Source organism: Bombus vancouverensis, chromosome 1 (assembly GCF_051014615.1).
Source record: "Bombus vancouverensis nearcticus chromosome 1, iyBomVanc1_principal, whole genome shotgun sequence".
Lineage (NCBI taxonomy): Eukaryota > Metazoa > Arthropoda > Insecta > Hymenoptera > Apidae > Bombus > Bombus vancouverensis.
In genome coordinates this window covers 17,053,774-17,070,236 of record NC_134911.1, presented here as the reverse complement: position 1 = coordinate 17,070,236, position 16,463 = coordinate 17,053,774, and the positions used below count along the sequence as shown (strand labels likewise).

General features: G+C 40.2%; 1 protein-coding gene across 4 annotated transcripts in view; it reads left to right on the top strand.

Annotated features, from left to right (window-relative positions):
* LOC117153763 (uncharacterized) overlaps positions 1–16,463 on the top strand; it is a 302,729-nt gene that overhangs the window by 282,084 nt on the left and 4,182 nt on the right. For all 4 annotated transcript variants that reach the window (XM_033328133.2, XM_076621483.1, XM_033328130.2 and 1 more), the window contains exon 14: positions 15,755–16,202. In XM_033328133.2, coding sequence (XP_033184024.2) covers positions 15,755–16,202 — 448 coding nt within the window. The remainder of the gene's footprint in view (positions 1–15,754; positions 16,203–16,463) is intronic.

The following is a 16,463-nucleotide window of genomic DNA, read 5'->3' as shown; positions in this document are numbered from 1 at the left end:
CGCCTTCTTAATAATATTACGTTTGTAAAATTTTTATGTAGCATTTCACTGTTTCGACTTTAATTGCTTTTTGATAATTTGCTTGTTCTATTTGTTACGAGATTGAATGTAACTCGATAAGGATGAAAAAGGAATTTGTTGCTGTAGGCAATATTTATCGTTCTGATATTCCTATGCATTGTTTCGCTAACTTGAAACTGAACCTTGGAAGAAAGTCAGAATTTCTGGGGAGCATTATCCCGGACGGTTGTTTTATGGTGCAAGGCGAAAGACTTTATGGGACGTTGGAATTCAATCACCTACGGTTTCAGCCATTATTCCGCCTACCTGTCGCTCTTAAATTGACTCCTACTCTCTTGGAGAACGTTCCTTCGCTTCTACCATTTTGGACTTATTGATGATCATTGTCGTACCACGTGGTGTTCCAACGAGTTCCATGCTCCAATCCTAACACTGAATTTGATATGTTTCTCGGTTGAGTGACAGCCTTTCGAAGGAAGTCAAACAACTTCTTGGCAAAGGAAAACACAATTGTACGAGCTGTCGTGTCGTAAAAGACTAGAGAAGTTTGTAGGAAATTGAAATTCAATGGTCGGCATTTCCCAGCATTTTTTCTTCTGTACGAAGGGGAATAAAAAGAACTACGGAATACCTGAGCATTTTTATGCCTCGACATACTCTCGGGAATCTTGTATTCCACGTTGTCCAGAGACAAGCCACTTCATACCTACTTTATCAAAACGTTAGCTACTGAATTCCAATTCCCTTCAAGTTCCTCTATTCTTTATCCCGTGACACTTTGAATAATCATACTTTCTTCCCTCCAAAAATATATTGGATTAATCTCTGCCCACGTAAGAAAAGTTATTTACTAACTAAACTGGATCTCGCTTTACTCCATCACGTTCTAAACAATAATGCTTTATTCTCTCTAAAAATATATAATATCCGTTTCAACCTATGAAAGAAAGTAAAACAGATCTTAGAATTCTTCACTGTCCCAATCAACGCGAACTTTATTCCTCTGTTCGCGGTATTCCACCGAGACTCGCGCGTCGTGATTAATTTCTCGGGCAGCCCCCGATTCGCGTAAGCGCAAATCCGGCGAAACGTGTGCGCTGCGCCATTAACCTTGCACATAGACATGTCCCCGAGACAAAGCGGTGCGCTCTATCACGTGGTTTCCACCGCGCGTAGACCATTATTTTTAGATAGAACGGGCAAGACGCTTTTCAGGGTAAACGCTCCCGAACTGTGGCCATCGGTATGCCAGGGAGAAGCTCGAAGGCCTTCTGGAGGCCACGTGACTCGTTTTCGAATACCGTTAAAGCCGAGAAGTCAAAGGAAGGCTTGGTCTAGAGGGCTGGGTCAAGCTTAGCAGTCTAACGACGCTTCCATGGCTAGTATACGCTGTTGTAAATAAATTTTTAACGCGGTCATCAGTGTCGACGACGTATTAAGGACAGCTCGTAGTGTTCTTCGACAGGAATTTATATACACTATGCGTTCTGGCTATTCTGATAGCTGTTTGGTGCTAGAAATGTGTAAGAGACTTTATTTAGGGTGTTTGGTTGGGGTTCCGTGAGAGTTGACGAGAATATATGGTTCGTATATGTATAGTGAACTTACTTGATGAAATTATATGCATTTCTATGATCGCAGATGAGAGGTCGTTGAACGGAGGGTTAATTTAACGCAAGATGCTTATTTTGTAAGATTGGAAACGGTAATTTCGTGTCTCTCGAGTATTCCAGATTCCATGTTAATCTAGTCGGTAATGATTCCTCCAGGTTACGAGAGATAATTCAGGTATCGCATGTCAGCCCTCGGGCTTGAAAATCGGGTAAAAGCTTAACTTTCCATGTAAAGCGGTGGTAATAGGAAGTAAGGAAACACAGGGATACTTGAATAGTAGTAATGGTTAACTCATTCTTAGTTTACTTTGTCTTAATTTTAAATAGATATAAATCTTAGACATCCTACGTCTATATAATGTATGTCTCCCCTTTCTGTCTCTCCTCTCGAGAATTCTACTTCGCTTTATGCAAACGTCCGCGAAAATAAGCAGCTATAAACTCCCTTGTGCGTATCTCCAAGCTACGCAAAAGGGAGCTTCCGCGAACCCAATAAATACTAGGGATTTGCACATGTGAAAACAACGTTAATCCGTGCGTCACGGTGGTAGTCGTTTACACACAAACGCGAAACGGTATACCGAGCAAACGGGCAACTGACGAGGACGAGAGAAACGATATAGCGTGAATACACACGGCACTGTTTCGAACCAGAACAAATAGAAATATCGCATTTTGCACGTTTCAATATTTCGTGACCATCGATTGAGTCGAATTATCGAAGAGGAAATAATCGAGCCGTGACGATATTATCGATACTTTTTTATCTAGCATTGGATCGCTCTTCCGCGTCGAATTATCATCGTCAATCTGATTAGAGAGTTCGATTTATCATCGATCACATATTCACGATATACTGTACCACGTGTAGTTTTGCTAGATATTTCATCGTGGAATAATTTAATCAGAAACGATAGGAAGAAAAAACGACGAGAAAGGGAATATAATTAAAGAATGAGAGAAAAATGAATGTATAGTGGCATGCTCTATCGACCGTGATGAACATGCCTCTCGTTAAACAACGATGACATGATTTTCAATTAAAAAAACACCGGGAATTTATGTTGAAGTAAATAAGAGAACGACAAAGCGTGAAATGTAATTTAACGCGATGTTATTGAAGCGTAAGAAGGAGGCACGTAATATCGTCCGGTACCCTACTATTTCTCTATTTTATGAAAACACCGCAAATACACGTGTACGTTTCTGCATGCGTGCACTCCTCGTTGATTCAGTGATTTCGGTAGTTTCACTTTTCAATTAGCTTTGCGGCAATCGTTAGCGCACGTGGCTAATCTGATTTCTATAGCATCTTTTACGCGCTATACAAATTATATTAACCGTAACGCATAAGACAATCAGAATATTCTTCGTGTAACGCTTTAAATACGTACGAGATATTTAATACTAAATTTTTCACCATAAAAATGAAACCACAAGGAATTTAGAAAGGAACACAAAAAGAAATAAAATCGAAGCACAATTGTAAGAATCGCTAAATCCCGGCGATAATTCTTATTACAAAGATGATTTCAAACTGCAAGAATAATTGTTAACGATGTCGAAAGAATACCTCGAGCGCTTTACCGCGCGATGTTGTTGTCGAAATGCGCAACAAAATTAATGAAACGGAGCGAGCGTGTGGCTCATATAGCTTGTGAAGTGCTTTTAATGAATCGTTCGATACGGTAATTAATGTAATTGGTGCACTGTACAGAGTGATTATTCGCCCGTTACAGTGGCAACCGTTGCTGGACCGTACGAATTACAGTTACACGACAATATACGCGAATAAAAATAACGCGATCGGAATAACGATACGTCGCCGCGAGCATTTCATTTTTGTTCCTTTGCTAAACACACGCGGAATTGTTTCTACGGTGAAGTTAACTCGCAAAATCGATCCGGAATTTTTCTCACGGCAAGTCGTTATTCAACGTCCGAAGCGAGCTAGCTGCCTTTTTCGCCGAGTGGCTACACTCTTACGTAAACGCTGCAACATTTAATTGCATTGTAGTCTTGATATGTTGGGGAACGTTACTTGACTTTTCGCGGATCGCGATCCCTGACATTCGAAAGCTGGTGTCTGAAACCTATGAATTACCGGGGGGCGTGACTGCTTAACAAACAAGCTAGAATTAGAGAAAAAAGAAAATTGTGTTTGGATACGATTACTTTGAAGAGAAGTTGAAGGGTTGTGATTTCATCAATTCAAACTTCCTGCGTGAACTCCCTGTTTTATATAGTTGCATGCAGGTTAATTTCTACGATAAGATTTAATCAATTCTCGATCATAGTATATCAGCTATACCAAAACAGGAAGTATTGAGAAATTAATTAGCGCAAAGCTTCCCTTAACGGTTTCCAAACTTCTCCTTTTCCACTTCTAATTTCCGGCCAAGAAATCGCCACGTTGATCAAGTGAACAAGAAAAAAAAACTAGGTACTGCGACTGGTAACCTTTTTACCAAATAACACGTGAATGTATTAGAGAGGAACGGCTGTCGAAGTCACGCGCGATCGAAACTGGAGCAGCAAAATGTCTACGGCCTGCACAGTTCGTTTCGCTAACTCTTTTAGTAGATGCTCATTGGAAATGAATGAACTTGGCGTGAAAACGACGACGAGATTGTATTTACACAAGGAGAAGCGCAATTAATACATCGAGCATTCTGAAAGGGTTCGTTCTAGACAGGGGTATGATTTATTTATGCTACGAGTGGAGACTGCGAATTACCGGGACTCGAAGCGCGGGCATTAACTTCACCGGTTTGCGTTCCTTTCGATTTGCGCAATCGAGAGCCGGTCAGTCGCGTGTCCCCGCGCCTTTTCCAGAGGGAAATGCGGAATTCTTGTCATTAGCAATTTTAGAACCTCGATTGCATCGCCGATTGAGAAATTACAGCGAGAGACACCGCGGAGAGCTAATTGTTCTTTGATTGATCGATCGTGTATTTGGCACGAGTGACGAAACGATTTAGCGAGAAGAATCTTGGCACATTGTGATATTTTGAAACGTCTTGTCATTTCGAGGATACTTTCGAGAAGAGATTAACATTACCTTATTTAGGATTGATATTTACGAGTGAATTCTTGGAAACCGCTGAAAATCTAGCGGATAACTTTCAAGATATTAAAGTATGATTCTGTCGAAGAAAGTTGGAATTAGACACAATAGCATCTATGCTCTAGACAATTAGAAATTTCTCCATGGAAACTTATTATAATAGTAACGCTAATAACTACCGCTGTAACGCGTGTATGAATAAACAATCGATCGAAAAACGCCACGCGATAATCACAAAGTTCAAACTCCAATTCCGTGTTCGATTTCTTAGATCTCTCTCTTACCCTGTAGGAACCAAAATAACAGAGAACGGTCTCAAGGGGTGCGGTTTCTATTGAAAGAAATCGACGAAAAGCAAACTCAATAGCATCGGGACCCACGAGACAATCGTAAGTTTCTCCATCGTGTAACCAATTGTTCCTGTTAATTAGCAGCGAGATACCCTTTATTACCTGAGCTCTAAGGTGCACTGAAACTCGAGTGATTATTCTATGAAACGGTGTACGTCCGATCTGATTGAGATACACGCGTTCGATGGGGTCCAGGTGCGTCGACAATCTCTGACCATTAACGTCAGTGAAATTCGAGTGACCCACACTCGAATCTGATTTTCGTAGGCCGGTCCTTTCATGGGGGTGCACCGGTGGCGCGCCTTTGATGCTTCTATAGCTGACCGTGTGGCCCGTGGAAATTAAACGAAAGGGGAGAACGTCGATTAAGGTGACAAAAGGCTTTAATTCGCCCATATGTTCCGATACGCGAGTCAAAGGCGACACTCGTTGTCATAATTTGCGCTCAAGTTGCTGAGATTAGTGTTCTAATTCAATCTTTATAGGAATATTATTCTCTATAATTTCTTTATAAAAATATCATTTTCTATTACGCAATAATTATTTACGCAAACTCATATATTCCTGAATACAACGGAAGAAATTTTTCTTTGTTTATGCATACTTTAATTTAAAAAGAAAGTACACTAAGAACTCTAGAAACTTTAAGAGATTGAAATTGCTCAATTAGAGAGTTTTCATGCGCTCTTTTACATGAACATAGCTTTCCCCCAGTAGAACCGTGAAAAATAATCGTTTCAAAGCTAAAAATCCCTGTGGTATGAAACCGTATCTCGAGCAACGAACGTAAAAGGGTAGAACAAGTTGGCGGAGTACCGTAAATCCGTACAATTAAAGGAAGTTTGTAACATCGACAAGGAACGTTGACCGACTACGGTAAGTCGGCGGATCGCGATCGTTCTCGCTCGGAGCGTGCAGGATTAACTAAGCAGCTGCAGACTTTCACACCGAAGAAAGAATACATTTTCCGGGCCGTTCGATAGCTGAGAGCAGCGCAACGGTTGACAGTGGGAACGACAGATGCTGGGTTCCATTTATGCGTGACGGTCTATGCGCTTTGTGGTCGCGTTCGTTCTGTCGTGAATAACAAACATTGCATGGGGTCGTTAAATTACGCGCGAGTATGCTGATCCATCGTCGTTCTGTTTTGCGTGCGCTTCTCAGTAACGAAGTTTGCTCGCTTTTGCGGATGGAAAAGAAACCTGTTCTTTACAATGTCGGTGAGAAATGATTAGACTTTAATCTTGCATGTAGAAAGTTGGAAAGGTATTCGGTCGTTCGACGTGGCCGACTAAAGTGGATCGAAAATCTTCGGATCGAAAGCGTTCATGCTTTTTCCGGAGCGCCGTTGCGATCGACGTGTCGTGACTTACGAAACCTTCGCAAGTTTCACAAATGCGGACTGGATCCGTTACCGCGTGATCAGAAATCGCTAGTGATTCTCTGCTAGTAGTAATCACGGGGAATTTTCATAATTTTCTGTAATGTCAAGTTTCTAAAGGTAACCTGATCCTTTCAGAAATTGACGATCACATGGTTTAAGATATTATGGCTATTTCTTATTAATTTGACTCTTATTACTTCAAGAACTCATATTAAGCCTTAAGGACTGTTGGAAAGTTTTCATTAGCGATTATTCATAGTAATAAATGATAGTAAATAGTATATACAGGAAAGCTGAGTGTGAAAAAATTAGTATGCCAATGGGTTCGATAGTTCGTATGAATTCAGTTTGAGTTTGTTTGCGAGCTCCATGCTCTTTTCTCCGAAGCTATGGAAAGAACCACAGAACCACAACGACAGTATACCGTGCTGCGGTTTTCAAAGTCTTCTATGGAGTAGAGGCATGTCACGCACGGAGAATAAAGGTGTAAGGGCACACTGAGTGCGTGGGGAAATAGTCAAGAGTCAAATGTGCAACCACGAGAGTGTTCCCTGCTTGACTTCTCGTATTTCTCGCTTGAAAATATCGTAAATTACGCGAACGCTTCTTCTTGACGACTTTTTAAGTTCAACGCGCGCAATCTAACTTGTTAATTTCTATTAGGATTTATTAGAAAAAATTACGACAGAAGCGAACAGAATGATAAATAGTTGACATTTTTTCGATAAGTTGCGTGATTGTATCAAAGAAACGGTTCGTGGACGATATTTTAAACGAGAATTACTCGTATTACAGTTGTAAACCAGCTAAATTATCGACAAATTGATACAAAATACCGCGAAGTATATCAAGTAACTAAACCGCAACGCTTTCTTGGATAGAATATATCTAGATCGTAAACGGTTGAGTGTCATTCAGATCGTAGAATCTTTTTAACGATCTATGTTCGCGCAACGATGCCGCGCCTGTATTCTAATAAATGACTCGATGAGACGAATTGTTAGTACATAGCCCACCAATGAGCCATTTGATTCAGATTTTATTCGCCTTGATCCCTTTGCACATGTTAATTCTTGACCAAACAAAAGCTTAATGTTTAAAACTTCAACTAGAAAATAGGAAAATCCTTCAGAGAGAAAAGGATGTCGAATTACGAAGGAAAACATTTTCAGATTTTTCTTTATTATTGGGAAGAAAATAATGCGATAACAAGTTCTCGAAGTTTTTGTGTTTAAAATCAGAGTTTCAAGAGAATAGAGTAATTCGAAGAAATCGAATAAAGAAATTTAAGTATAACAACAGCCTCCGATGGTTCTTCGGTTATTGGCAAGAAAGTAATGAGATAACGAGCGACGAAACTTCTTGTTCCATCCGACAAACTTCTTATCCATGGAGCCGGCTTAAGAAATCTATAACTCGTGGAAAGGAACATCATTGACCTCGACCGGTAGAAATTTCACATCACTTTCACAGCCTCGACGCGGAAATTTATGTTCGATGTGAATCTTAATGAAGTCGCTTCGGCGATCCTCACGGAATTCTTCTTTGTGATTCCATATATCCCAAGGGCAAAGAAACGATCAACGAATCATAGTAAATGAACGACGCACGCGGAATACGTACTCTCACTTTCGACAATTTCCGTCTGCGCTAAAGCTACATAATTCAGTCGGCAAATAACGCGGCAATTTTCCACGCGTACGCGCCGCAAGTTGCAAAAACTCGTCAGCACGATTTCGCGATTCCTTCCTCGGATCCTTCGATCTAACCAACTGGTGGAACGACTACTTTCAACGATGCCGATCACCGTCGTCCCTAACGCGACCGGCCTCATAAAAATTCCCCGGATCGATGGAATTTCTTCGACCTACGACCTCGAGAAGACTTCATATCCGGAGGCCATGAAATTTCACAATCATTAAGTGACTCTCTACATGTCACTTTTACTTATTCTGTGTTGACACTTTCTGAAATTTAGTTGATTATTAATTTGTTTATGGAATGCGAGGAATTTTTAGAAACCGGATAATTATTAGTCTATCTTAGCGCTTACAATTAGTAACATTCAATATAATTCAATATACTACATAGTACATTCGAAATTAATAACAAAAAGGAGGAGAATAAAGACACCCTGTTCCTATCATTTCATTCATAACCAGAATTTTGTTTCCTTATTGATGTTATGAAAATGCACAAAAGCCGAAAATTTGTATAACCATTTGCAGTTTACGTATAAGCAAAAAAAAGCAGTAATTGATGACAGCTTCCCAACGTGGTTTAAAAATTGATAAATACGTAAAACTAGAATTGAGAAATTGAGAACCTCCTAATTAAACTTGACAGCGATCGCTCAAACAAGTAGTTACATAAATGAGTATTTACATGATTTGAAATACGACAGTACAGTAATATGGCATATGTGGTGGATCGTTTCATCTTGCAGGTTCGTAAATCTTAAAGCAATGACGGTACTTGGCGTGTGCACAGTGGCATCACGTGGAATTTTCAGCTCCACGTTTCGGGAACGTGTCATAGAATCGCGATAGGAGAAAGTTATCGCGGCAGGTGATTTGTTACCGGGAAGACTGCGTCGTTAGGCTCTGTCAGCCACGAGCTGAGAAACTTCCAGCTGTCCGCGGAGACGATAGAAACAATACACCATGGCGAATGTCGCGATCGCTTTCGTTTTTCCATTTGCAGGGAAGTCCAATGATGGACTACCGAGTGTTGTCTATTTCGAGGTGAATTAGAGAATCTTTGACGTCTCTGGGATTATAAGTGACTGCAGAGATCGTTGTTTCTTTATTGCGATACAAGTTGTATAGATATATTGATAGCGAGTTTATCTACTCGTAGCCGATCTATCAGTATTTGAGAAAGATATAAGAGGTTCGCAACGATTTAATCATCACTTTGATAGTCGGTATTATTATATTATCTGATCTCTAGAAATTTCTATCGTAAATCTATACTTTGATAGGTCTTCAAGGAGAGTAATAAGAAGAAAAATGTAGAATTTCATCGAGTCACGTGCTCTAGGAATCGTCAAAAATTCGATGATTGGTGTCAGAAGATCGTTTCAATGCCAGAAGGAAATGTCTGTCATTGAAGCAACGAATAAATTGCTGTTTGGCCACGCTAGACGTTTCACTTCCGATCGATTCGAACGTAACCGAGCAAGTTCTGAAGAAAATTCCGCTAGTACTTTCTCGCTGCAGGTGCAAATAGTGAGTTCCTAGACTTGGTGGATACCTTGACCAGAAATCTACGCTTTCACGCTTGTTCGCACTCATAAACATTCACGGCGAATCACTCGTAAAACGAAAGAGTAAACCTCCCGGGATGCCTGGGCAAATGTGCTGAATAATTGAGTTTTCACGATACGCATCTATTCATCGACTATTCCACAATCGCTGCCAAGACGTAATCATATACAATTATCTCCAAGGATGGAGAAAAATTTGAAAAGCTCACATTTGACCCAATGATCGAAGAATACCAATCACACCCCGAAAGACATACCTTCGTTTTCGCGCTTTACAGTAATAAATATTTATGTTGAATCCTCGTAAATGGAAAGGGTAAACCACGTAGAATATGAGTAAACCGCGTTCAAATATGATGAATAATTAATCTGTCACGATACAACTATATTTATTATCAATCCTATAACTACTGGTGAGGCATATGAGTCTCTGCGTAGCCAAATTGATTGATTCCATTTTTAAATTACGGATTAGCACATCTGCTGATATGTAGTACAAATTAAATGCTCTTCTCTGCTTTTATTTTCTAGTCACTTTACTATAGATCTACTCATTCATATTACATATTTCATACAAGACTAAATAGGATAAAAATTGATACGGTTTTCTAATAATTGTAACAAATAAGTTTTATGGCTGGCAGTCATAAGTCTAACACGATCTGTTTCGTAAAAGACGAGAAGATGAAGAGCTCATATTTGACACAACGCTTAAAAATACCAGCCGCACTCCAAGAAGCAAACACACAAAATTATGTACCCTCTGAATTAATTCTCCTGACAATCAGTCACACCTAAGAGAGGTGTCAACGAACCAAGCATACAGGCAGACTGAGTTCCCGCCCCGCTGCATTGTCGACTCGAAATTCCGATCGCAGGCGGCTTTCGCGGGACCGGTAAGTGGCACTTTCTTGCATGAAATTCCACGATGGTCAACAACCTCGGTTGCAGTAGCGCCTTTGGTATATCGTGTGCCATGGAAGCTCGTTTTTCGTAATTCAACGGGCCGGTTCGGCTAGGAAAACCGTTCGCAACCGGACCTGAGACGACGCACATCTTCTCGACGCGACGCGGTCAACATGTCCGGTTCGTTCGTCGAGATTCTGAAAAGCTACGCGACTACCGGTAGAACAACTTCGCCCGGCTGTACAAGAAAGTCCATAGACGCGGAAGCGCGCCGACACGCGTCGATGATAAACGGGCCATGTCGAGGACGCGACGATTAGAAGGGTTTGATAGCGCTCGAAAGTCGACAAGAGATTTGTGTACTCCTCGATGCATAACTCTCATGGAATGCAACTTTTCTTAGTAGAAATATATTTCGTTATTAATTGAGACTAATATTGAAAGTTTTGATTAAGTATGTTAGGATATGGTTCGTAAGCAAATGGTTTCGATTATAAAAATCCGACCCGTAAAAGCCTTCTCTTACGCCACGTTATGTAAATAACCTACTTTTTAATCAGTGTTTTCTCAATCGTATTGTTTTTATATATGTATGCATCGATGCGGTAATACTGAAGTTACGGAAACCACTAGGTGTTTCGGTTATTGCACTTAACGTTCTATCGGATCGTTACATATCATTTATTAGCTATGTGGTAAACTAGATTGTATAGATTCTACATAAATGTACACTTCGTATTTCAATATGATGCTTGTCTACGTGCCAGTAAGTATTCGACTTAAATAATAGGAATTAACTACTCAAATTGTTTGAAAGTTCAAGATTTATCCTATTACAAATAAAGAAGAATCAAAAGCAAATATCTAAAGAGCTATCTTCAAACGATATACAATAATTACACAACGATATTAGATCTCGAGATAGACGATCATAACTTGCAATTTCTCGATTGAAAACAAAAGGTGTATTCTTCTTGTGTAAAACGTCAGACACCAGAACATTTCACGTAGATGCCGTTATAAAGCCATGCGTTTCCAATCGAATCTCATTACACATCACGAAACTAACATTCGAATTCGCAGAAATACTCAGCAATCTCATTAGAAAGTGTAATCCTGTTACACAGACATCGTCTTTATACTCTCATGAAGGATCGTCGTGTAAACCGCGAGCGTAGACCGCGTTAATTGACGATTTATCGTGTTAATCGTCGATACGTACCAATTAATGGGCGCACACGGTTCACTGTTCCAATCCGTGGTCTCTGTGCACGCGGCTGGTCACGTTTTTAGCTAATCTGCTTTCACGCTTCGGCAATTATGCACGACGAGAGGCGCCTTTCTACATTCCGCCATAATAACCAGCCGCGACCTGCTCGGTGTTCACCGAGATTTTCCTGTTGCGTCCACCGATCGAGTCTCGTTACGCAATAGCAACCGTAGACATTTGTCGCGTCACGATCCACCGATGACGATCGATGGATCGTAATTGCGGGCAGCGTACATCGAGGCGTTCCAAATACGCGTGCAGATGATGGACTATTGCTGTTTATTTATGTAACCGGTATGTTTGTTTAATGGAGAGAATTCTGAGGTATACATGGTGAGCAAGAACCGCGGTTAATGATAATATTCGATTATGTCCGTTACGGTGGGAGGAACAGTAGACATAACCGGGAAATGAGAAAGGTAATGCGTATCAATTGCGAAATCTTATGCGCCCGTGTTACGTCTACGGTGATTTCTTTCTTCGAGCGTAATTATAGGGATGGTGGTAACTAATGGAACTCTTGATTAAACTTTGTGTCTTAAGATATGCTATACAATCCTTTCTAGCTACTATCTGTCCCTGTTTTTATATCGGTAGAATCAATATAATGAGATCGTGAATGAAAGTAATAAAATGACATTATCGATGTAGCCGTATTTTCGAATCGTAGTCTGTGAAAATCTTTAATTAAAACTGTGCTGCTTATAGTTGCATAAAAACCGCACGAAAGTCCCGTCGTTTAATAACAACTGCCATATTAGGAAAAATTTCTTTTAAATGTTGAATAAAATGAATAAAATTTCAAAAATCGTGTTAATAGATTCGTTCTGTTGCCCGTTGCGAAAACTCTCCGTTACGGTGATCGAGAGAATTCAAGCAGCGGGTTATCGTGTCTTGAGTAAATTAATTAAACGTTAATATTCGCGAACGAACTGTGCAGACGCTTATAAATATGGAAATGTAGCGAAATAAAGTATGTACGCGCATACTTTCGCGGCGTTGCTTGCGCCAGACTAACGCAGAATGATTTCTCTATCGGGGACACGATAATATTCTTGATCGCGCATGTATTTCGTGCGTTTTCGTATTGTTAAATGCGGGCCACTCGGTTTCGTAAAGATGCGGGCAAATTTCTACCCGAATCCAAATCAGTAATCAACCTGAATTTCGAGATTTCCGTTTGGCAAGATCGTAGACTGGCCCACGAGGGAACACGCCCCGCATTCGGATGATTTTGTTGATTAAACGCGACGGTGAAACGTTGTCAGTCTCCCTTGGTAATATTTTACGCACCGTGCCAGCCATTCATAATCGGTCGAGCGGTATACGAGAAGTTCAATATCCTAATTGAAACTTCGTCAAGCGTTCTGGTTAGTACAGTGGTATTGGCGTATTAATTTTGATCAATGGTTGCCTTGTGTCCAAATATCGAAGTTGCAATTTGTGTAAGATAAACTGTTTTATAATTTATTCGTTGTTACAGATCAATTATTCTAATAATTATATATGAATCATTTCATATATTGTAATTACATTGCGGATATTTACGTATATATGACAAATGTAAATATACAAAAATATACAAAGATGAATAAATAAAAGAAATGATAGAAAGAGACACAGTACCTGAGAAAATCAGCGAATACATTTTCCGAGTAGAAAGCAGGAATTTACAAACGATCGACGTGTCGTGCGAAAGGTCGACGCCGTACTGATTACGATATCGCAGTTTGTATCGGAAACTTTCTGTAGTGCCACCATACCATCGAACAGGTATAACTGAACTTAAGTATTATAGGTAGATAAAACATACTGTCCTATATAAATAATAACCATCAAATAAAATAAAATAATAATCACCTAAATTCTGCTAACAGACTAATGATACTTCTTTTCTAACAGCGAAGAATTCGAATAAATCTCGGTATTGAAGTATTATATTATGAGACTTTTAATCGTTACATCAGATCGAAATACATAATATCCACTTACGGAAACTTCTAATCTTACGTAATTGACTCATAATTTCGATTATTCCGTGAACGTAATATTTCGCCACGTATTTGTAATTTTTGCAGATTTTTGCAAAATCTTTTAACAACTGTAATTTTACAACTAATCTGACATGCGATCACTGAATACTTTTGCGAATACGTAACGAATTGTACGTACTTCTGTTGTATCGAATGTTCAATAACATACCAGCGATATCGATACGGTTGAAATGAGTAATTTTAGAGCGGCGTTTGTTAACGATGCTCGTTAGCTACGGACGAATTTCAACGATATTCTCGATATGCTTCGTTAACGTGTACCGTTGCACGTGTCGCGATCCTTCGTTCCAAGAGCAGAGAGAACCATTTCCGACGGCTTAAGAAGGGATCCTGCCACGTGTCCAAGAGGAGAGGGTAGATACAGAAAGCAGAGACGAGATATTTCTTCCCCTAGCTTCGGGATCCTATACCAGTGATGCTTTCAGTCGACCGTGAAGCGCGAAACGTAGAAACTTTGATCCAAGTGTACTTCTGCCAACGGAAATGGAACAATTCGTCGCTCTAATTCAATTTTCTAAATATTTTGTATCCCCAGCGATCTCCCCAACTTTTGGAAACTTTCAAAAATTACCTTGATCAACCCTGCAAACTCATGATTGAAGTTCGATCGTTAATTCAAATCGCAATGCTCACGAACAAGTACAAAGTATTCGTTCGTTTAGGAAATCAGGAAATTGATGGATTGTATTCGTTCGAAGAAGAATATTAGATCGCCAAGATCGCGAACCGAACGGTTGCACGAGACATCTATCTTGTTCACAGTTTTGACATATGATTCAACCCGTGTACTGTGAAACGTGATGCATTTTCGACATGGCCACTCTACCGAAATTGTTCTTGTTCCAGGATGTTACCAATCCATGTCCAACGGGATTTCACGCTTCACTCGCGTAAGGGATAATGGTAGTTATTCCAGCGCGACGTATTGAAAATCGATCGCTGAAATCGAGTTTTTTGTCGAGTCTCGTTGGATATCATTATATTACGTCAAAATCAAAGTATGATAGATATCATGTAAAACGTTTCATCATTCGAACAATGAAAGTCATTGTAAATTTCTGAAACGTGAGAACCTATAAATTTTTCTGTAAGTTTCTCAAGTTCTAAATTACTGTTATCCATATAAATATTTGCTTGGAATATAATTTATATTCCTTGTGAAAGAATAGTTCATCATAGGTGGACACTCTGTAGGCTATAGATTATAAATGGAGTAGGTTTTGTGTAAACAGTCTCCCATTCGCTCCATGCACAAATAGACAATGTCCTGTAGCGAAGAGCACGAGCTCCCTTGCTCATCGCTGCGTTCCTTTCCCCATATGTCGATTTATGGTCCCGCCATTAGGCACGGTTCCCTACTGCACCGCGGGAGTTCCAGTTCGATTCGCTCAGAACAGGATATCGTTTCCACCGAAGAAGCAGGGTCTTTATTGTTCTCTTTTGTTACGGTCAGACCGATGAAATAGTTTCGTGTGTTTACACACAATATCGTATTCATGGCAAATCTGAACAAACACAGTTCTAGGGGAATCGCATTCGAGGAGAAACAATAAATCTAGAAATAGCGTGGAATCACATGGTCGTTTGCTTTATCTCTTTGTTTTATAGTAATGAATCTTCTCATAGTCATATGTTGATTCAATGTGTATATATATACTGTGAATGGAGTAACTGAATTATTTAGTATAATCCACGTATAATTTTGACACTCATAAATTCTTTTGCAGTAAACAATGGTGTATTTAATGAATTAATATCTCGATCATAACTGACGATTAGAATAACGATAAAGTATCACCGAATTACCATTTTCTGTTACAGAGACATCTTGACAAAGGAAGCGACCTTGCCGAGGCGGCGAGTGCGAGTGGACTTCGCGAACTCGCGAGATCCTTGAAGCATCACCTTCGAGGATTCGGTTCCCGTCTGGAGGACAGGCGCGAATACCTCGAAGACACATCGAGATGTTGCCTGCTTCAGGATCGGGCGTACGAGTGGGCCCAGGAGGCTCGTCTCGCTGGCGAACGGGGGGCCCAGCAGTTTCTGATGGCCAGACCACCCCTGCCTCCCGAGCATTTCACGGAAATGATGGCGCTCGCCGAGAAGCTCGGTAACGAGATCCTCTTGGAACAATGCCGCATCGCCAGGAACAAGTGCGCGGAAGCGCTGGAAATGGCGAGGACGACTTCCGCACCTGGCAGTCCAGCCAGGAGGAGATCCTTCGCCGCCTCGGAGTCTGCTACCTCCTGGGAGGACAGTTTGACGAAGAGTACGTAGATCTCTTGCTCTTTACTATCTATTTACTTTATGCTCATAATGTTTGGTATTATATGCGTTAGAACACATAAAATATTATTCTTGTTAAACACAAAAGGATATTTTTATTTAGATAATATAGAACGATCCATCATTCACGGTATTTGTGTTTTAGACTTAAAATTGATAAAAATTAAGTGCGTGTGAACGTCCATTTATAAGTTGTATAACCTTGTCCGCGTTTAACGTTCGAAACACGATATGAAAACTATAC